Source organism: Trachemys scripta, chromosome 13 (assembly GCF_013100865.1).
Source record: "Trachemys scripta elegans isolate TJP31775 chromosome 13, CAS_Tse_1.0, whole genome shotgun sequence".
NCBI classification, from domain to species: domain Eukaryota; kingdom Metazoa; phylum Chordata; order Testudines; family Emydidae; genus Trachemys; species Trachemys scripta.
The window spans coordinates 2,083,184-2,107,744 of NC_048310.1; the positions used below are offsets into that span (position 1 = coordinate 2,083,184).

At 49.3% G+C, this 24,561-nt stretch overlaps 1 protein-coding gene across 1 annotated transcript in view; it reads right to left on the reverse strand.

Moving 5' to 3' along the window:
* The window catches only part of PMFBP1 (polyamine modulated factor 1 binding protein 1), a 244,713-nt gene that overhangs the window by 51,173 nt on the left and 168,979 nt on the right, over positions 1 to 24,561 (reverse strand). Inside the window, exon 10 of the mRNA XM_034788878.1 lies at positions 23,458 to 23,541. Coding sequence (XP_034644769.1) covers positions 23,458 to 23,541 — 84 coding nt within the window. The remainder of the gene's footprint in view (positions 1 to 23,457; positions 23,542 to 24,561) is intronic.

The window sequence follows — 24,561 nt, forward strand, 5'->3', positions numbered from 1 at the left end:
ACCTGTCAGGCCATCCTGTAACCTTAACAAATGTGAGCACCTGTTATAACACACAGCACTTACAAGTGTCGGGGGCATATAGATACAAGGCAAAGAAATTAAATGCAAAAACTTATGCTAATGAAGCATCAAGCTTGCAAAGTTCAACACTTAGAAGTCAGGAACTGCAAAAGTAAGGGTTGAGAGCACAGCCTCACTCATGTCCCTGACACGCCTGCATAAATAATTAAGGGACTACTTATGCTAAACGATCTGTTGGACCTTGTATTCAGCTGTGAACTCTGACTACCTTTCCCAGACATGAGGAAGAGCTCCGTGTGGCTCCAAAGCTTGTCTCTCCACCAACAGAAGTTGGTCCAGTAAAAGAGATTACCTAAGGAAAAGCATTTCTGTCTTGATGACTTCCTATCCAAAGCATCAACACCACATTTCCAGTCTGCACACCCAAGTAGTTCACTGTAGATGTGAGAATGCCACAAATGAGCTGTTAAAATCCTACCTATTCCTTATCTGTTTACAAGACTTGCTCCCCAAGCCAGGAAGACGATAAATGGGTTGGAGTGCTAATAACTGCATAATGCACACTAAAAGTTCAACCGTCCTTTCGTAACCAGTCATGACACTCATCTGATTCAGCAACACACTGCGTTCACACTGCTGTTTTTTCCACAACACAGCCATGTGTCAACCAATCTTGTCACCCACACACCTCATGCTGCCCAGCTGTCCGCATCGGTGCATTCTGGGAAGTTCAGGACAGTTTTCTACAGAAGATGTGCACACCCCACAGCATGTAGCACAAGGCACTTTGCAGAGCTGAGGAAGGTGGGCCTGCCGCCCAATTCATTAGAGGGTCTGTGTGCACAGCAAGCCAAGCATTACAGCTTGGTTACAGGAAGACAGACATGCTGGTCTTGGCCTCTCCAAGGGGTGAAAACACTTTTAGCTGCCACGGTTACTATGCATTGACCATCCTCTTTAGAGCCAGCAATGCCAGTAGCCAGCTACAAATGTGGTTAGAAGCAGTAGTGTAGAGTGGCCTTAGAATGTACCGGATTCCCTCCAAATGGAGTATGTGAAGGGCCAGGTGCTTTTCGAGCGGGGAGAGGGAGCGAATCAGGAAGCTTGTCCAGCGGGATGGGAAATCAGAATGATTATCAGTGGGGAGAGGGCTGAAGAATCAGCAGCATGGGAAAGTGGAGGGCAGTCGGAGCCAAGGAAAGGAAATGGGGTGGTTACAGCTTGTTGTGGGGAAGAGGGTCACTCCAGAGCATCTGGGGGGTGTGGTGGCATTCAGGCTAGCTCAGCAGCATGGAGTGGACACTACACAAAGCAGTAAGTCTAGTGAAAGTTGCACCCCTATAGCCCTGGGCTGCCATTCATGTGACAGGAATAACAAAGCCCAAAGCAGCAGAATTCCCCCAAACCCAACTCAACCTCCTTTGCTATGACTCAGCTCCCCACAATCAGGCAAGCGCTGGAGGTGAGAGAGAAGCCCTGTCTCACTTTAATTACTGCCTTAATGGTATTCTTTTCAATGCCATGTTAATTGAAATTAAACAGCTGCCACGTTCTGGCGGGGACAAAAGCAAATCCTCTCTCATTCCTCTCCGATTTAATGAAGACTGACATGCTGTGAGAAAACCAAAAGGCAATACAGCTGCCATATTTCACTGAAACACACACACAATCACCAATTAAAAACAAAAGGAGCTGTAAACCAGAGGAGGAAACAAGTTAAAAAGAACAGACTGAGAAGCAAAATCCATGCTGCCTTAAAGAGACCAGCAGCCACTGTTCAGGTCAGGCCCAGGAACTGTCACTGAACTCGAAAATGCCGGCTTGGTCCAATAATTCCAGCCCTCTCTCTGTCTTCCTGCTTCGATCCCTGAATCCCCAGCAGGTCCGAGGAGAACATGTAGCTGCCTCATCTCCCCCCACAGCCTCAGCATGAGAAGCAGGGAAGCCGAGGACAGAAACCTCATCTACAAGTGAGATAATCAGGAGCAGGAGGGGATGGCGAAGATGATGTGGGGAGAAAGTGGGGCATGGATGCTGCCTATGTAAGTACCAGGAACATAAACAAACACCACAAGTCTGTAGGGACAAAATTAGAAAGGCCAAGGCACAAAAGTAGATTAAACTAGCTAGCGACATAAAGGGTAACAAGAAAACATTCTACAAATACATTAGAAGCAAAAGGAAGACAAGGACAGGGTAGGCCCGTTACTCAACTTGAGGCTGTGTGTGCATGGGAGAACGATAACAGAAAATGTGGAAACTACAGAAGTGCTAAATGACTTCTTTGTTTCCGTTTTCACCAAAAAGGTTAGTAGTGATTGGACATCTAACATAGTGAATGCCAGTGAAAATGAGGTAGGATCAGATACTAAAATAGGGAAAGTACAAGTTAAAAATTACTTATCTAAGTTAGATGTCTTCAAGTCATGATGGCCTGATGAAATGTATCCTAGAATACTCAAGGAACTGATCGAGGAGATATCTGAGCCATTAGCAATTATCTTTGAAAAGTCATGGAAGGCGAGAGAGATTCCAGAGCACTGGAAAAGGGCAAATATAGTGCCCATCTATAAAAAGGGGGAAAGACAACCCGGGGAATTACAGACCAGTCAGCTTAACTTCTGTACCTGGAAAGTGCTGGGTGACGGATGATGGAGACTACTGGCTGGCACTCACTTGTGCTAGGGCCGAGGGTCCTGCCAGAAAAGGGAAGGGTCCGCCTGATGCGGAAGGGCAGGGTCAGGGTCAGCCTGCCCTGGCACTAGTGGTTGGGGAGCGCTAGGACCCTGCGGCAGCAGGCGATGCCGGGAACCAGCGGAGCGGAGCGTGCTGGGGCTGGGTTGCTTGCTGCTGTTGCTGCAGAGACTGAGCCCGAGCCCGGGGGGGCTGTGGGCAAGAAAAAGAAATAAACGCCCGGGCCGGTGAGTGCGGGGTGCGGGCCTGACCCCGGCTGCCGGAGTCAGGCTCCCCGCTAATGCTCTGGACTGCCCTGGCCCCCCCGCGCCTCCCCTGAAGCGAGGGGCCTGGGGTGGTTGTCCCGGTCCGTCCTGTGGACGGGATGGCTCTGGGAGGCGGAGTCCCCAATGATTGCATTGTGTTCTGCAAAAGTGTGGTCTCACACCCATGTCACTGCTCTACCGATCTCTGATAGGGACACCCTTGAAGAAGGCGACAGAAGAAGAGATGGACTCGGTAGAGTGTGTAACCAATAGGCTGGAGGAGTCGTGCTGTGAGCATGGGCGTGCGTCACACTGTCTGGTGCACGTTGAGACCCACTTAGAAAGACTTTGGGCTGATATTGCAGAGCTCTTGGATCTTTCCACTCTGGAGAGGAAATGCGTAGGGGACTGCCCGAAGGCCTTCGTCCTGTCCAGGTAGAAGGCCAGGGCTCTCCTGCCCACCAGGGTATGCAGGATAGCCTCCCTGCTGTCTTGGTGAGGCTTGGGGTAGAAGACTGGAAGGAGAATCAACTGATTCATGTGAAATGGGGAGGTTACCTTAGGGATGAATTCTGGAGGCGGCCTAATCGTACTCTTGTCTGGAAAGAATACCTGGGGGGCAGGGGGGGCAGGGATGCACCATCAGAGCAGCTCTCTCCCCTATTCTCCTGGCCAAGATAATCACTATCTGGAAGGCTGTTTTCATTGAGAGGTGCGTAAGCAAACAGATATCCATGAGTTTGAAGGGGGGCCTAGTCAATCCTTTCAGTACCAGGTTAGGTCCCATGTGGGAGCTGGAAGTCAAGGTTGTGGGAAGAGGTTTACTATACGCTTGAGGAACTTCTTAGTGGTTAGGTGAGCACTGAGGACCTGTGTACAAGTTGGTGGAAAGCTGTTAAAGCTGTTTAGTGGACCCTGAGAGAGCTTAAAGATAGGCCTGATCTCTTTAGAGTCAACGCATAGTCTAGGATACGCGGAAGAGTCGCGGATGTTGGGGAGATTTGTTGGGAAGAGCACCAAATTTGAAATCTGGACCATTTCTGCAGACAAGTATGTCGAGTTGAGGACTTTCTGCTGTGAAACAGAACCTCTTGTACCACCCTTGAACAGGGCTTTCTAGGTGTTGGAACCAAGCAGGAGCCATGCCTGGAGGTGGAGAATCCCCCAGTTCGGATGTAGGGTACATCCTGTTCTGTGAGAGGATGTGCGGAATGACTGGGAGAGGGATCGGTGGGCATGTCATGAGCTGTGACAAGTAAGGACACCAGGTCTGTCTCGTCCAAGTAGGAGAATTCAGAATGATGTGGGTTCTGTCTCTCTCAGGACCTTCAACAGTAGCGGAAATGGAGGAAAGGTGTAGAGAAGGTCCCTGTTCCTGGGAATGAGGAGAGCATTGCCCAGGGAATGATGACCTATCCCAGCTCCAGAGCAGTAGTGTGGACATTTCTTGGTCAGGTGAGAGGCGAACAGGTGGAGGGTGTCCCCCATCATCAAAATACGTCATGAAGTACGGTTGTGTGGGAATTTGCTACTGAGACTGTCTGATATCAAGTTTTGTGTGCCTGAGAGGTACACCACAGAGTGTAACATTGTGGGAGAGACACCAGTTCCATAGCCTCATCACTTCTGCACATAGGGAGGGTGATCTGGGTCCCCTGTCAACTGATGTAGTACATACAGACTATGTTGTCTGTTAGGATCTTTGTGTGTGATCCTGTGATCAGCGGGAGGAAACGGGCGCAGGCATTTCTGACCACTCTTAGCTTGAGGAGATTGATGTGAAGGGACATCTTTGTCGGTGACCATTTGCCTTGCATCATGAGGCTGTTTAGGTGCGCGCCCGAGGCTATGAGTGATGTGTCGGTGGTGAGGAGCAACAATGGTGATGTTTGCTAAAAGGGGACCCCTTCGCAAATGTTGGCAGGGTCCTGCCACCAGTCCAAGGAGTTTTTGATCCTGGTGGGTGGTGAAAGGGATTTATCCAGCCTGTCCGTGTTTGGTCAGTAGACTGAACTGAACCACATCTGGAAGGTATCGCAGGTGAAGCCTGGCATGTGGTATCACCGTCATGCCCACTGTCAGATGCCCCAAGAGTTGAAGGCAGAGTCTGGCTGATATTTGTGGGCTGTTCTGAACAGTCTCTCTGAACGTGACTAAGGACAGGAACCTATGTTGAGGCAAGGGGGCTCTGTCCTCTAATGAGTTGAGGTTGGCCCCTATGAACTCCAGGCGTTGCACTAGAGTGAGGGTTGACTTCTGGGTGTTGATCTGTAGACCTAGTTCTGTAAAGAAGTGCATCATAGCTTTGGTGACTTGGTGAGCCTCCCGAAGAGATTGGGCTCTGAGGAGACAAACGTCCAGGTAAGGGTAGATCATTATTTCTTGGGAATGTAAATGAGCAGCCACCACTGAGAGAACCTTAGAAAATGCTCTCGGGGCCACTGATAGCCTGAAGGAGAGCACTCAGTACTGATAGTGGTCGTGTCCCAGAGTGAATCTGAGGAATCGTCAGAGTCGGTAGGATCAAAATGTAAAAATAAGCATCCTGAAGGTAGAGGGCCAAAAACCAGTCTCTCTGTTCCAACACTGGAATGAACATTGCTAAAGTGTCCATCTTGAATTTTTGAGCCTTGACAAACTTGTTGAGAGCTCTGAGGTCTAATATGGGTCTCCAACCTCCCTTCCTTTTGCGCATTAGGAAATAATGAGAGTAGAACCCTTTGGCTTGTAGATGTTGAGGTACTGGTTCTATGGCTCCGAACTGGAGGAGACGGTCTATGTCTTATTGCAGTAAACTCTCGTGAGAAGGGTCCCTGAAGAGGGATGGAGGGAGTACCCAGCTTGAACGATCTCTAGGACCCATCAGTCCCACATTATGCATTCCCAGGCACTGTGGAACACTGCCAATTGGCCAAATGGGTGTGAAACTTTGGTTGGCTGTGTCAATTGGGGGGAGTGGTCTAATGGCGCCTCAATCCTCACGTCAAAATTGGTGCTTCGAAGTAGAGGTCTGGAACAAAGAAGATTGTGGGCCAGGTGGTTTGTGCTTAGGGAATTTCTCTCTCTTTCATTGCTCTCATAGTGGCATTCAGACTGACACTGAGATGTGTGTGGTCTATGTTGGGATTGGGGACTAAATCGTCTCTTTTGTCCCGGTGTATGGATATCCAGTGACTGAAAAGTACCCCTGGAGTCCTTGTAGCGATGTCTTTGCCACCAATTGGCCCTCCTGGATAATGGCCTTAAATTGGTCACAATGTGATTCTGGCATCTTTTCAATAAAGTCATTCAGTTTTGAGTAATTTATATAATCATATTTCGCCCTGAGGGTCTGGAAGTTGGTGATACAGAATTGGAGAGTGGCCAAAGAGTACGCTTTTCTACTGAAAAGGTCTAAGTGCTTCCAATCCCTATTGTAGGGAGAAGCCCTTGACTGGTGGTGTTGACCACGGGAGTTAACAGCATCCACCATGATGGAGTTGGGTGGCAGGTGGGAGACTAGGAATTCAGATTCCTTGGCAGGGACATAGTATTATTTGTCCACCTGCTTGCAGGTAGGCGCCACTGACAGGGTTACCCACACAGTTTTTGCTGAGACTAAGATGGCCGCGTTGATAGGGAGGGCGATCTTTGAGGAAGAAGAAGAGTGGAGGATGTCAAGGTGTTGATGGTGGGTGTCCTTAACTTCCTCCAGTGGTATCTGATGGGTGTCTGCCACTCTCTTTGCCAGCTCCTGGAAGAGGCAAAAGTCGACTACCAAAGATGGCTTCGTACCAAAAAGAGGAGGATATGGTCCTCAATGTCACGTCTTCCTTGGCACTGGCCTCCTATTCTATATCTTGTGGCGGTTCCAAAGCCCTGGATGCTGTGGTTTTTTGGGTGAGACTTGAAGCCTGAGAGGCATGCTGGCAATGTGACACCCAAGGGTCCCAATATGGCCATGGGGGGGCATAGAGCCTGGTGGTGGTGCCTATGGGAAGCTGTACCAAGATGGTGGTGGTGGGGCCATCTACGGGTATATCCTTGGGCTCTGTTGGTAGTGAGCATCATATGGGGCTTGGGAGGAGTACTGGAATGCTATCTCCTCTGGCTCACTGTCTTAGCCCTCGCTAGAGAGTGGAGGGGCATGTCATGGCAGCGGGGATACTTCTCGTGCTCAATAAAAGTCTTGGTACCAAGAGGTGGGACTCCGGTGCGTCCGACATGCGGAAGTCCGTGGAATGGTGGGATTCCACTGGTACCGACTGACTCAGCGTTAGTGGTGGTGCCAGGGGGGAATGGGGACATTGAGTGCACTGGCAGGGCCGCCCAAAGGGGGGGGCAAGTGGGGCAATTTGCCCAGGCCCTGGGGGGGCCCCCACAAGAATATAGTAGTCTTTAGTTTTGCAACTCTTTTTTAATGGAAGGGGCCCCCAAAATTGCTTTGCCCCAGGCCCCCTGAATCCTCTGGGTAGCCCTGGGCACTGGTCGTTCCGGTGCTGGGTGAGCTGTTGCTGGTGGTACCGATGCAGACTTGTGTGCCATGCATGAGTGCTTACTCCTGTCTTTCGGTGCCAATGATAGTGCCCGTGCCCATCGCGGTACTGGTTACTGTCAGTATTTGAGCCACAGGTCCCAGACTGAGATGGTCTTGGTGCCAAAGGTACTGAGCAAGATGGAGATCACTTATGGCTATCTCGGGGCTCACGGTGGGGACTTCCCATTCTCTTCTCAGATGATTTCTGAGAGGGGTCCTCAGCTTGTTTCTTAGATGTAGAGGGCTGGACTCACGTCTGACAGGTGATTTGGGACGGAGAGCAGCCTCCATGAAGATGATCTTCTGGCAGAGCTCTCAGTCCTTATGGGAACTTGGCCAGAGTTGTTGGCAAAGACCATATTTCTGCTGGATGTGGCCTCCCTGAGGTGGTGAATGCACGGAGAGTGCATTTCCGCACCTGGGACTACCTCTTTACAAGGCACTTTTTGAAGCCCAGTGAACCAGGTATACCCTGTTGGGGGGAAGGGTCCCCGACGGGGGTGTGGGGGGGGGAAGAGCGGGAAAGAAAATAAAGGTTTTTATTTTTTAAGGATAAAATAAGAAAGGAGAAAAACCCCCACAACTAGAACTAGACCGAGGCGTGTGGGTCACGGGTGTAAGAGGCGTGGGGAGGCTAAACCTCCCCAAATAGGGCGTGAAATGTTGGATGTGGCGCACTTCCTGCTGCCTTTGGAGCACTGCCGCCGGAAGCTCCTGAGAAGTGGGGGGCCACCAACGCCTGAATCATGGCCCCACTTGCACTCTGCACCGAGGCTTAGCTTGGCCTCTTGTCCCAAAGCCCCACCCTCGCTCTGCCTCTTCTTGCCCTTGCTTCGCCTCTGCCCCACCCCCCCCACGCCGGTTGCTCACCCTTAAGGCAGAAAGGAGCAAGAGGACAGAGAGGAGCGAGTGGTGGGTGAGAGAGCCTCAGGGACAGGAGGAGTGGACACGGGGCTTCGGGGGGGGGGGGCGCAGAGAGGAGCAAGGAGGGGGTGGCTGAGTGGGGGGCAGGGCCACAGTCTGGGTGAGGGTGGCCTCCTCCTCACTTCTAGGGAGCTTCCGGCGCTCACGTCCAACCTTCCCAGACGCAAGAGTCACACGCTGCCTGGGACTAGGAGACTAACTAACTATCGGTATGTAACGAAAAGCGACAGTCTTAACAGATGGCTCACGGCTCTGTCTCTAGCCAGGGCAGCTGAAAAGGAACCAAGGGGCGTTAGCCTGCATGCGCTGAGTAGCCTCCTGGTGCAGCACAAGGAGAGACAGCATGTGTGCAGGCCCAACGGATAGGGCTACCCAAGTTCTACGATCAGCACCGCAGGGGCGCGCCCATAGGGACACTGCTCGAAGAACTGTGTGTGCAGCACACTCGTGTGTAGTAGATTCACACTGGCTTGCTGCACTCTAAGGCTCCATGCAGACAAGCCTGTAAAAAAAATGCACGCAATGAGGATGAGAACCTTCCCTGCTGGAGATGGATGGCGTATATGCGTGAATGAAAAGGGGTGCTATGGGATGAGGTTCTGGTGGTGTGGTTGATGGTGTGAGGAGAGGGAAGAGTACATATGGCTGCGATGCAAACCTAAACACTGATCCATCAATGTACATAAGTATAGGGATCCCAGTCCAAAATCCAGCTCCATGTCACACCGTGAATGACCTTCCCCTCAGGGAAAACTCAGGACTAAACTAGCCTGGAGAAGCCAGAGGCAGCTTGACTGCCAAGTAACACGGCCAGGTCACATGCAGGAAGGAAGCTTCCACATCTCCGGACCCGAGAGTGCGGAGAACTGAAAAGAACATTAAACCGCCCCAAGGAAGCGGCCGATGTTCTGCAATCTGTGCAGTGCTCAAGTCTCTGTGAGCTCCATATTCCCCACGGGCTGCAGGGTTACAGCAGGGACTGCTCCCCTGGGCTACCCTCAAGTGGAGGGGCTCAGCTCCTCCATGCCAGACCCAGGAGCTCATGCGGTCAGTCATGCCCAAGTGAGTCCTGTCCAAAGGCACCACAGGCCAGGAATGAGCTGCAGTGTCTGGTGGCCATTTGACAGACCAGAGATGAGCGAGGAGCCCGGTCTCCCACTCAGCAGTCATGATGTCCAGAAGCTCGAATAGCCTCAGAAAAGCATCACTCCAGGCAGACTCTACGTGGCTGGGAGTCACCATGTTACATCGACTCTCCCACTTTTCTACAGGCCTGTAGTTTTCGGATTGTGGGTTTGCTGTAAAAACGAATGGGCTGTGACAGGTGCTGGGAGTAGCTAAAGAGCGAGCCCTTTGGAGCCAGCACCCTGGTCCCTGGGTGTAGGTAGAGTGGGAGGCACTCAGGTGGTTTGGGTTTGGAAGGGTAGAAGGGATCACTTGCACCGGCAGAGGGCCTGATGAGGTAAGCAGCTCACCGGTGGGTAGCTCAGCAAACAGAACAAACGGCTGAGCCAGGGAGCAGGAAGGAGGCTCCACAAAACTGCTGCTATGTGGGGATGTACTTGGAACATGAACGATCATAAAGACGCTTGCTGAAGGGACCCCGGTGGACTGGGCATGCTGGTTAATTCACAAGGAGCGGTTAACCAGCCAGGGTTTCCGGAAGCTCATTGACATGGCCCCAGTGCTGCCCTTGAGTGTCTCCTACAGTAGCCCATGGACCTTTCCCATCTCCCCACTCTGATCTGCATTCTGGGTAAGTGGCCCTGGCATTCAGCTGTGGCACCATGGCAGACTGTGCACTCTCACTGCACCTCGTGGAGTCAGAAACCATGGCAGGGTGTGTCAGGGAGACCCACCACAGACCTGTAAAGTCTGACAGGCTAAGCAAAGAGAGAGGCACTACATTAGAAAAAATTCTGCATCCAACCATAAGCAGTTTTCCTGCTTAAAACTAAGAGTGCGCGCTTGTGATGCCATTCAGCACTTTAAAATATGCAAAATGAGGAGCTGGTGTAGACCTCATTAACACCCGCCTCCAACATCATTAAGATGTTTCCAAGAAAATTAATTGAGAGACTCATTAAAAATAAATTAAGAAAAATGTGTTGCAGAGCGCCTGCTCCGAGCTCGTAAATCACAGCTCAAAGCTTCGGGCCACTGCGCAGGCAATTAATGCCAGCCGATTTGTTTTATCCTGACTGGGAAAATTAGAAAGCAGACGTGGAGATTAGATTAGGCACGTCTGTCAAGCGGAACTCGGAGTGAATATTTTAGGATACAAAATGGAAATCAGGAAAACAAAGAAAGCCGAGCTTTCATTCAGAAGAGCTGACAGACAGAGATGTGGGAGGGAGGAGAGCAATAGAGATGTTTTCTATTTCGAGGAGCGGCACTGTGTCTGTCCTTAGACACCCCTACCTCGCTCTCACACTACCAGACACCCTTTCCATCCCCACAGGAAGACTGCACACCCCCAGTGACTGTGTGCAGAGATACTGTCTGCCCAGGATGGGGAAGAGTTCTCATGTCCAGAAAGTGCTTTGACGTTATGTATTATATGTCCTCAACCCGTCTCTCATCTACATGCTGATTACCCACGGATTAGCAAACTCCAACAAGGCTGGGTCAGGGGCTCGGGACTTAGTAAGCGTTATGCTATCAGTACTATTTTGTCCATCTCCAGCACCTTCCATGTGAGGATCTCAAACCACTCTATGACCATTAATTAATTAAACCTCACCATCCTCCTGTGAAGTAAGCAGGTATCATTATGGCCACTTTGTACAGCTGGCAATTAAGGCATGGTCAAATTAAGTGCTTGATTTTCTAAGCTATACGCATGCCTAAACTGCACATGCTGTTACTATGACTGCACATGCAAATATGGTATTTGTGCATCCCAATGGCCAGTTATATGCATAATGGGCATTTGCGCAGACAAATACCTAGTTGTGCATGCAGTCTAAATATGGTCATTGTGCACACAAATTAGGTCGGTCATTTTGCAACTTCTGCATACACAGCTTAGAAAATCCAGAGCCAAAGTGACTTGTTCAAGACCTAACAGAGTCTATGACAGAGCTGGCAACAGAAGACGGATCTCCTGACCTAGTGCCTTCTCACAGTAGATGTACTCTTCAGTAGGCAGCAGAAGTACTGATCAGCTACCCATTGGTGGAGAAGGGGCACATGACCTTGTGTATGAAGTGACCAGGTGACCTAATTTTCAATGAGTCAATTGACTTTTGGCCTAGCCTAAGGTAGGAGGCCAGGTGTCCTGTTTCTTGACATAGCCATCCGAACTGTCCTACTTTTAGAGAACAAAGTTCATGCTGCTCCATGCCAGAAAGAAAGGAAAGCTTCACCCTGGGCAGAGGGACATTTTCAAACATTCCTAACTTTATTTCTTATCCAAATTTGTTCAAACATGTCCAAGGCCCCTGTGACGAGTGAGATCCAGCTCCACAACACGCCTGAAGGTTTAAAATAAGGAGCTCTCAGAGTGTGAAAAGGTACCAGATAAACCGAGCAACGGAAGGACTTGCTGCCTGCAGGTTTATTTTGGATGAACCTTCTCTTAGACCAGCTGTCCAATTACCCTGGCTAATGAGCGTGGTCCACCCTGCCAGAGTCATTTTAGCCAGGGGTTTCAGAGTGATCCTGGAATACATTTCAATACAGCCAAATATAAGTTCACACATCTAGGAACAAAGAATGCAGCCCATATTTACAAGAGGGGGGGGACTCTATCCTGGGAAGCACTGAATCTGAAAAAAAGACTGGGGATCACGGTAGACAATCAGCTGAACATGAGCTCCCAGTGTAATGCAGTGGCCAAAAAAGCTAATGCAATCCTGAGATGTTTACATGGGAATACTGAGGAAGAATAGGGAGGTTATATTACTTCTGTATTTGGCACTGATGCAACAGCTAACTGGAATGCTGTGTCCTGTCCACAACTCAAGAAGGATGTTGATAACTTGGACAGTGTTCAGAGAGGAGCCATGAAAATGATTAAAGGATTAGAAAACATCCTTATAGTGATAGATTCAAGAAGCTCAATCTATTTAGCTTAACAAAGAGACAGTTAAGAGGTGACCTGATCACAGACTTGAGTCACAAGTATCTATATAGGGAACAGAAATTTGAGCCTAGCAAACAAAAGTATAACAAGATCTGATGGCTGGAAAATGAAAGTAGACAAATTCGGACTAGAAATAAACTGCACAGTTTTAATAGCGAGGTAATTAACCACTGGAACAATTTACTAAGGGTTGTGGTGGATTTTCCATCACTGGCAATTTTTAAATCAAGATTGGATGTTTTTCTAAAAGGTCTGATCTAGTTCAACCACAGATGTTGGACTTGAAGCAGGAATTAATTCAATGAAAGCTGATGGCCTGTGTTATGCAGGAGGTCAGATCAGATGATCAGTTTGATCCCTTCTGGCCTTAAAATCTAATAATCTATTTTCCACATTCCTGAACTGGATATACAATATAGTGAGATGGTCCTTTCCTGACAAATCACTTATTATTCAGGTTTATGTTTAATGGGGCTGATCAAGACTTTGAAGAGATTGTCTGAGAATTCCTGTAGGAGTTCTTGGACTGAATGAATTATTCCAGCTGTTTGTTCTCCTTAGACAGGATATTCCATTAGAGCAGGTGGGCTGAAGTTACACACACGCTTGAGGGTTTGCAGGATTGAGGAAATAGTTAGGATCACAAAACAGCTGGCACGAAAACCTCCCGTGTTCACATGCTCAGAACTCTCTAAAACAGTCACATCTTGGGGCTGGAATTTTCCATGCTGAATCTCTGCCTGAAGATTCATTTATTCAAATGTTTGAGTAAAATTTCTTCACCTACTTTGGAGTTATGGAGAGAGTGAAAAAGCTACTTCCACCAGCATCAAAGAGTTCTGACCACACTTATCTAAACGGGGCCATAGAAAAATAGCTACATTTTTAAGCGTAGCTTGGACAACCTTCCCGAGGCCTAGCACCTTCCCAAATTAAACATCAAACTAAGCAAATGCAAAATATCACTTTGAGTATGCTCAGTGGGTATCTGCTAAGCTCTTTTTCTTAAAAAGAGTATAATGGAGGCCCCACCCTTTTGACAGATCCCAGCACATTCACCTTTTGTGTCCGGACCCAGGGCTGCTGCTGGGACAATTTGCAGAAGAGATTTTAAATGTCTCACTGAAAATCTCCCAGGAAAATCTCCCATGCACCCCAAAAATATAAAAACACCCCAATACATTGACAAAGAAAAGGAGAAAATTATGGGCATGGATCCTGTGATTTAGAGTTTGCTATTTTTGCTGCATTCTGCAATTTTCCACAGATGTATAATTTTTTTGCATTTGTTTATTTATTTAGACTTTAAAGCAACATAAAAGACACCTGTCCCAGGTGTAGATGCCCTGCATCAATTAAAACTACCATTCAGAACAATAAACAAAGAACAGCAAAACCACCCACAGAAAACAGCGAGACAGCGCGGAATTCTAGGGAGAAAACGATTCCTTCCACTCTCCCCAAACAGATGGCCTTTATAACACATCCCGGAGAACAAGTCTGGGCTGCACCAGCCTGAAAGCAGACATGGCCTCACAGAGAATGTCCTGCCAGCAGTTCCCTTCCTGTTACAGCAAGGGATCCCGGCTCCAGCCAGGCAGGGGTGCACCACCCTGGCATGGGGCAGAAACAGGTCCCAGGGCCCATTTACAGTTTTATAGGTCAAAACGGAACCCCTTGGACTCCATTCTGCTGGGAAGCACAAAGCAGTGACAGGGTGGGACTCAACATGCAAACCCCCCAAGTATCCCAGTTATTTACTTTTGGGGGGTTTATCAAGAGCACCTTGAAGAAGTCTGTGGCCAAAAGCTGCACCAGCTGAAGGCTGTATATTGATTTTGTGGTGTTAGTGAAACACTGAAGCAAAGACATGTAGCAGTTCTGCAGAGCTCTCCGCATGTAACTCTGTCCTTTTATGCCCACAATGTAGCAGTCCCCTAGTCAAATGATTCTTAATATCCCAAGGAGGAATTTTGCTAGAGTCGGATAGATTAGAAGCAATGCTTTATCAGGCTATCATTTAAAATGGAAAGCATCTGCCTTCACCTCTCCCTAATGCTGTGCAAAGAGAATATGATGGCTTGTTTAACAACCAGGGTGTGCAATGACTTTTCTAGAGCATGCCTGAGGCTGGAGTAAAATGGTGAAGAGACTCTGGTTCAAATGAAACACCATGTTCTTTTTAGGAACTAAATCTGGAGCTATGTGAAGCATGATTTTATTGGGAAAGGACTGTAGGTAGGGATTTCTGATTGAAAGTAGTTCACTTCATCTTCTTGTTGAAGTAACGGCTAGGAAAAAGCCTACTTTAAATCTCCTTTAGTACAAGCACAGCTGCCTTTCTTCACAATTTAATCAATACGTGAAGAACCAGACTCAAGGTCTGCTGGCTGACAAAGGGATGTCTAAATGGTCTCTGAAGAATCTGGTGGTATGCAGCTATAGAATTAGGTTAGAACATGGCAAATGTGGCTTGAGAGTGCCAGAAACCAGAACCTCACATCTGAGGGAGCTGAGGCTCATGTCTTTATGAAAACTTGCTCAAAGAAATTCCAGTGCATCTCTGACTGCTGTTCGCAAAGTAACTGAGTTTCTTTCCGCACATGATACCAACCAAACTCTTCACATCTTCCTGTCAGAGTCGTGCCTCATCTGGAATCAGGAATCATTCAGATGCTGCAGCAGCTCTGCTGAAGCCAGCTCAGTCTCTCACCTCCAGGCCATTAGGTGCCGTCTCAGGACATCGGGACTCACCCGAGTCGCACAGGACAAGTGTAGGTGTCCCCTCCCTGTGTGAAGCAGCAGAGGGTTAGGCCCTTCATTGGCCAGAAAGGTGGTACTAGCCCTTCGAGCTGCCGTATGTGGAGAGAAGCGGGGACAGCTAGGCTGCTGGCAGGCGGCACTGAGAGCCGTGCCTCCTGAGGGGAACCATAAAGCAAGCAACAGAGGCTCTGGGGAATGGGAGAGAAAGTGAGCTTTGCCTTTCTTCCCAACACAGGAGACTCCTGAGCCAGGCCTTAGCTAGGGGAATGGAGGAACTGGGGGATTACTTGCCTAGCTTGTACTTTCCAGGCATTATGCTGATGACCACAAGCTGTAACTGCAGCAAGATCTGTTTTTGTTTGTTCCTCCAAACACGATCCTCGGCTGAAAGATGCGACCAGGTGAGGCTCTGCCTTGTTAGCATTTTATTTTCCTCTGGCTGAGACTGTAATGTTATTTGTCCCCTTCTTCCTGGAAGCTGACTTATCTGTCCACCAAGAGAGTTACCTCCTAACCCCTAATAGTTAGAGATTGGCTTATGCTTTGAAGCACGAGGTTCTCTCTCTCTTCTAAAATGTTACCATTAGCTATAACAATTCTGTGTATTCTTTTTATCCATCAAAATGTCCAGGTCTTCTTTGAATCTTGCTAAGTTCTTGTCTCAACAATATCCTCTGGCAATGAGTTCCACTGTCCAACGCTGTATAAAAAGTATTTATTTTTATTGAGTTTGAATTTGACAACTTTAAGTTTCATTGAATGTCCCACGGAGAAGAGAAGCTCCTATCCTACTCTATCCAGACCATTGATTGTTTTATGTACTTCCATCATATCTTCTCTTATTCATCTCATTTCTCAGGTAAAATCCCAATCTCTCTTCATATGAAAGCTTTTCCAGCCCTTACCTGTATCGCGCTTCTCTGATCCCCTCTCATTCTGCAACGTCCTTTTTGAGATGGGGTGACCAGTCCTGCACACAGTATCCAGATGGGGGCAAACCATTGGTCTATATATGGTGTTATATCAGCCTCTGTATTTTTCTCTACCATTTTCCTTACGCAGCCTAACACCTTATTTGTTTTGTTTTTTTTAAACATAGTTGCATGTTGAGCCAAGGTCTCCTGAGCCATCCACACTCCCATGAGCCCAGGGCCTTTCTTGAATTGATATTGTTAATTTAGAACCCTGTAAGCTGTAGTTCACATTTTCCCCTCTCCTTCAAGATAACCCTGCAGATGTCCTTACTGGGTAAGGACATCAATGACTGTGGAGCGAGCAGGAGCAATGAGGATACATTAATTGACCTGGACCTGGGAAGGAAAATGCAGTTCTGTCAGGCCTAAGGATACCTCTGACTGGGGCAGAAATCCGGGACCATCCTGTTGGAGAAGTTTGCAATATGATCCACTGGTGGTACAAAGTACTTTTGGGTCAGATCAAGGGCACTCTTGGTTGAGGTTCCACGTACTTGGGAAAGAATGTCTCCTCACGTACCATGTTTTCCTTGCAGACACTGCTCAGAGGAGCAGATGGTTTCTCTGGTCCCCTGGCTTTTTGTTGCCATAGGGGAGGGTTGTCGCCATTCATACAAGTGGCTGAGATTCCCTTTAGGAGTTTGGGGAGGAGAGCTTTGGTGTCCTTCCCAACTGCTTGTGATTTGAGGGGTTTATACTTAGCTGGTTTCTATCCAGGTCCATCTTCCCTAGGTTACATCTCTGGATTACTGGCTGGCATCCATTGGATATGGATGGATGAGTGCTCTGACAGCATTTTCCCTTAAGAAGGTTGGCGTGGGGGAGCAAGCAGTTGCGTGTGGGATTTCATGCTGTGGGCTGAATGGCCCACAAGTGTAGTATTGGCTTCTGGGCCACAGTGCTCACAAAGAAAACAAGTGTTCTGCAGAGGGGATGGGGCTGCAGCCTAGGAGACCTGTTACTGAGTGGCAGAGATTTGACGGGCCTCTGTACCCCCATGTGTCTTGGAGCCTCTGTACCCCCATGTGTCTTGGAGCAGGCTCCTTGGCAATGAATCGGGGAGCTCTCTTCTATCGATTATGAGTTGTGCTGGTGAGAATGGGTGGTTTGTGGAATACGAGAAGCTACTTCTCTTGCTCAGGCAGCCTTTCCCAGAGATCCCATAAGGAGAGAACGCTGCACTCCTGGCTCACTGGTTCGAAGCCATGATTCCCATCAGCTTTGGGAACGCCGTGAGGGCCAAGGGCACCCCAAATAACAGTCCTGCACTCTGGAGGAGATGCTGTCTGCTATGAGCTGAAGGAATTGTAGATGACCAGTCTGGTATGCTTTGCGGATATAGTAGGGTCTTGAGGTCTACAGAGCAGATAATGGGGGAAAGGAAAGCTAATATTGCCTTCCAAATCCTCATCCTACCAGAGACTGAGCAGTGACAGACACAGCCCTGGATGAAAAGCCTCCTGTCTCCTTGGACACGACTAAGCCCTGAAATGGAAGCCAGGCCCTCCTTCATGGGTAGGGGTGATGCCCAGTATCCAGCAGCTTTGGGACAGCTGACATGACTGGATTTCTGTCAACCTGACAACGACGAGCTTCCTTTGATCGGTGGGCTTCCCCCCTCCCAGGCTGCTCAATATCTGTCGCAAAAGAGATTCCCACAAAGAAAATGACGAGGACAACATGTGTAAGGGTCCTTTGAACTCTACTGGGTAACTCTGGTGAACTCCCTGGAAGTTCTGTGTCTTCAGAAGTGGGACCAGTGCCATTTCCCAGCCTTTCTCCTTAGGGCACCTGCCCTGGCTTGCACTATATACCCTGCTGTATGTGGGCAAGAGGTGCCAAAGAGAAGAGCTGGCAGAGGGTGAGTGTGGTTCCGTGGGCTTTTCAATAACGTGACCAGTAGAGGGGTGTATGTGTAGGAGGGTGTTTGTGTGCCAGTCTAGACATGGGCTCGTGATGAGCACATGGTGACAAGCTGGTGGTGACCCACTGGCTTGCTGTCTGCACTCCTGCTTGAATCCAAATCTCTCTGGAGGACTGGTGAAGCAGACTCAGGCCTGGCTGCCCAAAGGGCATCTCTTAACGCTGCAGTGATCTTGGACTCTTACCCTTAACTCCCCTACTGTCCACACACACCCCCTTCTCACCCCAGTCTGGTGGTGCTTTCGACCCAGCCTTGCTGGCCCAGGTGGGGGCATAGGCTAAAACCCAAGTGAGGCTTTCACTTGGGCTGGTAACTTGCCCACTCTGCAGTGAAGATACAGGCTAAATCAGTGGAATACTCATGGCCCTCCAATGGCATCCCACAATTCATCTTATGTGCCCAGAAGGACAGAAAAGTTCTCCTACTACTCCCTGGGACAGACTCCTAGCGCAGTGCAATGCAAAGAACCATGGGCTGTGCCCACAGGTCCTAGCAACACACACAAGGGAGTGCAGCGCCAGGGAAGACACAGTAACTTGAGTGTGGGTTTGCAGTGTGGTTGCTCACACCTGGGCTAGGCTGACCTAGGTGCTCCCACCTGGGAGCCGATCACCCGAGTTAACGCTGCAGTGCAGATACATCCTAATCGCTGCCGGAGCAGCAACAGGGATTGCCAGGCTGCCAGGGGCTTAAGATTTTGTCCCAATTTTGATTCGTACCAAGGGAAAAGATTGCAGCTTCCCACGAGGAGGAGGAGGAGTAGAGTCCTCAGAGACAAGAGAGAGCTTCTGCGCTGGCTGATGGAGGCAGGGGATAGGCTTGCGGTGCAATGCAGCATCTGACCAGTGGGGGTGGGGTGGGGAGGAGGAAGGAGTCTTCAGCAAACCTGCTTGCACAGATGAACGAGGTGGGCAGAATATCAGCCATGTGGCACCTGAGCAGAGGAAGTGCCAGGTGTGCAAAATCCTCATTTTAAAACTCTGTAGTGGGGTCTCCACAGGGAGCCTGCACATACACACTCTTGCTTTGTGCAAGCGGCTCCTGGCTGTAATGTCCTGGCTTGGCAGAACGGGAGGAGGAGGGTGTCCGCCACAGACTAACAAGGTGCTGTGGTCTGTTAGCAGGGCTTTTGCAGAGGATGCTATGCAGGGACTGAAGTCTCTTTGCTAGAGAGAGATGCAGGAATCCATCTGAGCAGCCCTTTGAGAGAGCATTTCCTCAGAAGAGAAGAGGGGAGATAAGGCTCACCCAGGTACCCAGCGCTGACCCACCACTGCCACAGCCAGGGGAAAACCCAGAGCCATGCGGAGAAGCTCAGCACACAATGGCACAAGGCTTTGAAACTTCAGCTTTAAATCCCCCCAGCATAGCTCAGTGGAGACCAGGACCCTAGTCAAAACATCCTGCTACTATTGATTGGTGCCCAGCTCTCTGAACAATAAACAGAGAAGCCATCCCTGTGCTTCCGTGTTCACTCCATTATTGTATAACAGAACAGCTCCGCTGGCTTAGAAAAGCCACTAGAAACGTCTCTTTGTGACTGCGGGTGATTGGCTACACATCTCTCCTCATGCGGGAGTGTGGCCACCTTGGACAGAGCGGCCACCACATTGTCATTAGTCAGCCTTTGTTTACTAGGCATTTCAGCGTGTGAACAGCAGAGACTAGGTCACAAAGGGTCCAAAATCCTTCCTTCTTCATGCCCCCCCAATTCCCTCTGGGTAGGTGCCTTAGCTAGACCTCATTTCCACAGGCATGGCTGCTGACCAGCGCTTGGGGGGAGAAATCCTTTTTCCATGTGGATCTTTGGACCATGTTATTTCGTGGACCACAATATATTCTGTAGGTACAGAATCCATTCCCCCCCGCTCAAAGGGTTGATAGCTAATTCCAGCACCTAGTCTATTTTAATTAAGACTTTTTCTCCTGTGTATACAATTTTCATTAGTGCTGAAGTTATTTTTAATTTGTAATTAACACAGTCTACTTCCCATTATGTATGTCTTGCTGGAATGACACGTTCCATCTTACATTTTGCAGTACCTCAAAGGGGCAGTAGGTGTCTCTCTTAGCCTTCCCTTGGCCCACCTGCCCTCCTTGTCCCTGAGACGGTGATATAGTGCATAATTCCAAAATGGCAGCTTTTTGAAAATTCACCTTGATTATCAGACATTAAAAGTGACTCATCCCGCAGTGACTGTCTGGCAGAAGGATGGGATCAGACAGCAGACAATGAGGGACTGGACGCATTAACACACTATATTACAGAGCCCATCAAAAATACCTTTGTTCTGTCAAAGATCCAATCATTTCCTAGTTGTGTTCTTCTGAAGAGAAAGAATAATAATAATAAAAAACACAGAGGAATTTAAAACCTCCCCCGATTTCTTTATTCTGGGAGGGATGGAGGGAGGGAGGGACATGTTTTCTTAATGCCTGATCAACAATCAGGAGGAGATGGGACAATGGGAGCTGCTGGGCTGTGGAAATGGGACTCTGCAGTAACACACAGCACTTGTTTGCTCTTGAAAGCCACCATATTATTGCCCCCGATTCTGCTCATTGGAAACTCATTAGCAGGCAGATGCCTCAACTAAATATTTACAGCTGCACTCACACCTATGCTGCAATCTTCTAATCTCACCCAACAGCAAAAGCAGGGACCAAAGGGTTTATTTCATACTTAATGTGCAAAACAACCCCAACAACTGGAGCTTTAACCTGTAATCATCCTGGCGTATTTCATCTGCACAGAGAGCGAGCGTGTGGAAATGCCACCGCTGATAAATACTTGATAAGCAGCGATAATAGCCCATGAGTATAAGCACCGGAGTCTTTCCAATAACTGTAAAGCTTGCAGTCTTGCAGGGTACATGCATGTGTCTGTTTATACGAAACCCTGTGTGGGTGTATCACTGGGTGAAATGTACCAAATCCGCAGCACCGCTGAGAGTGGAAGAGGCTCACGCACTTGCCCCAGTCCCCAAGGAGACAGAAAAAGCCCAACTGGGAGGTTTTGGCTCTGGTTTTATCATTTCCATCGCTTGCTTATGAAGCTAGGGAAACTGTCCAGGGCTAAGCAAAGCCTTTATCAGTCACGGAAAATACCCCAAAGGCAACATGCCACAGATCAAAGGCATCTCTGGCGTTTGTGCTCATATGGGTTTCCCTGCCAAATAGTTTAAGTAATATGATTAAAACACAAATTCCATAAACATCAATTTCCCATCTGTTTAATAATAAGAAGGTTCTGTGTCATCAGTGGTTTCATTCCCCTCATTGGATTCATTAATATTCCATGGAAAAGCAAGTGTTGCCCTCAGCCCAACCTGCACAAGGCGACACCTCGTGGCAAAGGGATCCGGTTCCCCAGTTGGGCACAGGAGCTGAAAGAATATTCCATCCTTGGGGTGGGCGCAGGGAGCAAGGGGAACTGCTGCAGACGCAATGAAACGGGAAGGGCTACTGTAATTACAAATACAAACAATACACCCCAACACATCACATGGGGGCAGAGAGCTGTCTGGAGCATCCTGCAAAGCTTCCCTTTTCTCTTCTGACTCCCACTGATCATCAGAGGCCAAGACCATGCAGTAAACAAGGCCCCCCACCCTCTCTCTCTCGTTCCCTGAACTGCACCAAGAAGCAGCAATTTCACTTCTCCTCCAGACAGCCAGAAGCAGGGACAGGACTGGGGGCTACCAGAACTCCATAGTGACATTGCCTTCTCCGATCTACAGCGCACATCCCAAGGGGCAGGAAAATGCAAAAATGTTGTATGCAAAATCTCTTCCTGAACCTGATGAGCAGAGCCCCAACCCACCCCATATTGAGGGTCTGCAACACTGGGCTAGATTCATGAAGGGAAAACAGGAAGAGAGTTTCTGTTTATAGAATTTTAATGAGCCCTAAAGGTTATTTCTCTGCAGTTCTAATGATAATTTCCAGCTCTCTATGTTCATAGGAAACTGGTCCTTTAGCTCTAATCACATTTGGATACTGTCTAGAGCACACACTGCATGTCGGGCTGCTGCAGAATATCAACAAACAAATGATCAGCAGCATGCTCGGATTCTACAGGGGAGAAACAATACACAGGGAAGTCTTGTATGGTTTGGACTCTGCAAATGAGAATGATCTCACTACCCCTGCCAGGGACTCAGCAGGTCACTTGAAAGCCCTGCAGCTCTTGGGAGAGGGTCCCTCCAAGAGAACAAGGGAAGAAAAACAAAAGTGGAAAAATAAAAAAAAGAGAAAACTCTCAGAATGACATCAATAGCCAGGAACCTGCTTTCCTGTTCATGTGACTGCATGTCCAACTCCTCACACGTGAGCTGAGCCAACCCCCAGGACACAGGGGCGCTGGGCTGCGCTGCCTGCCCCCCGCTCCCATCCCACACCCGACACCCCTGGGACACAGGGGACACACTGCCTGCCCCCCGCTCCCATCCCACACCCGACACCCCTGGGACACAGGGGACACACTGCCTGCCCCCCGCTCCCATTCCACACTCAACACCCCCAGGACAGGGGACACGCTGCCTGCTCCCTGCTCCCATCCAACACCCCCGGGACACAGGGGACACACTGCCTGCTCCCCTCTCCCAACCCACACCCAACACCCCCGAGACACAGGGGAGCTGGACTGCGCTGCCTGCTCCCCTCTCCCATCCCACGCCCGACACCTCCGAGACACAGGGGACACGCTTCCTGCTCCCATCCCATGCCCGACACCCCCAGGACACAGGGGACACACTTCCTGCTCCCATCCCACGCCTGACACCCCCGAGACACAGGGGACACGCTGCCTGCCCCCTGCTCCCATCCCACGCCCGACACCCCCGGGACACAGGGGCGCTGTGCTGTGCTGTCTGCTCCTCATTTCCCATAAATCTCCCCGGGAGCCAAGCTCTCTGTGTTGAGCAGGTTTGGAGGCACCCAGGGCTCAGTCACACTTTCGTGATTCCTTGGCACTGGGGAATCGGGAACGTTCTGGCTGCCTGAACGGCCAGTATTGAAACTCAACTGCAGCACAGAGGACGGGATTCCATGTCTGGGAAGAGCTCAGGTGGGCGGCCCTGAGAACGGAGATCCTTGCCCTGCCTCGCCCCCACTTCTCCAGCTCTCTAATGTTGGCAGCATTTCCTGTTTCTTAGCCAAGGCCAAAGGGAGCACGGCTGGTTCAGAGAACTAGAGTCAATGCTCCCATGTTAGCACTAGGCCGGAGTGACCCTGAAGAGGGCTCACGGGCAGCATAGGGCTGTCCCTTCTAGGGGGTCCCATTAGGTTGCCTTCACTATTGACAGTACCTCTTTCTGTGCCATGCTATATTTGCTCCTCATGGTGACCACCTCCACCTCTGCTTCAGTAAGCTGATTCTTTGTCTCTTGTGCCTGTAGGTCAAGAAACATTAGGAACCATTAGGAAATGTATAACCAGACAGAAATATCCCATAATGCCACTATATAAATCCATGGAATACCCCACCTTGAATTCTGCATGCGGTTCTGGTCGCCCCATCTATAAAAAGATATATTTGAACTGGAAAAGGTACTGAGAAGGGCAACAAAAATGATGAGGGGTATGGAACGGCTTCCATGTGAGGAGAGATTAAAAAAACTGGGACTGTTCAGCTTAGAAAAGAGACAACTGAGGGGGGGATATGATAGAGGGCTGCAAAATCATGACTGGTGTGAAGAAAATGAAAAAGGAAGTGTTATTTGCTCCTTCTCATAACACAAAAACCAGGGATCACCCAATGAAATTAACAAGCAGCAAGTTTAAAACAAACAAAAGGAAGTATTTCTTCACACAACAATCCATCAACTTGTGGAACTTGTTGCTGGGGATGTTGTGAAGGCCAAGAACGTAACTGGTTTCAAAAAAGAATTAGACAAGTTCCTGGAGCACAGGTCCATCAATGGCTATTGGTAATGGCTGGCTGCCTACAGAAAGTCCTGGCTACATGTTAGTCCTTTCACTGCCACTGCATTGTCTTCTCCCCTCCCCTCGGCCTGTCCAGCACAGCCTGGGTCCACCCCTACTCCCCATGGAGAGGCCGGCCTCGGCTTGGGACCTGCAGGCAGAGCTGGGGAGAAGAGGAAGGAACGGTGTGGGAATTAGCACGGAGCCAGTGGGGCCATTTTTTGATCAGGGGGACAGACATAGGGGAGACAGGGGAATAACAGATGTGCAAGGTTTGGGGAGACAGATTAAGCCCCCCACATTCCCCATGGCACAACTCTGACCCCTCCATTCCACCTCACAGCCGCCCTCAACACATCTTTAATGGAAAGGGAAAATATGGGGCTGACAGGCGCCTCTACCCCTAATCCACCCCCCCACCACACACTCTCATTTCCCCTCTAATCCTCCCCCTCCCTTTACCACCCATCCTTATTTATTCTTTGCTC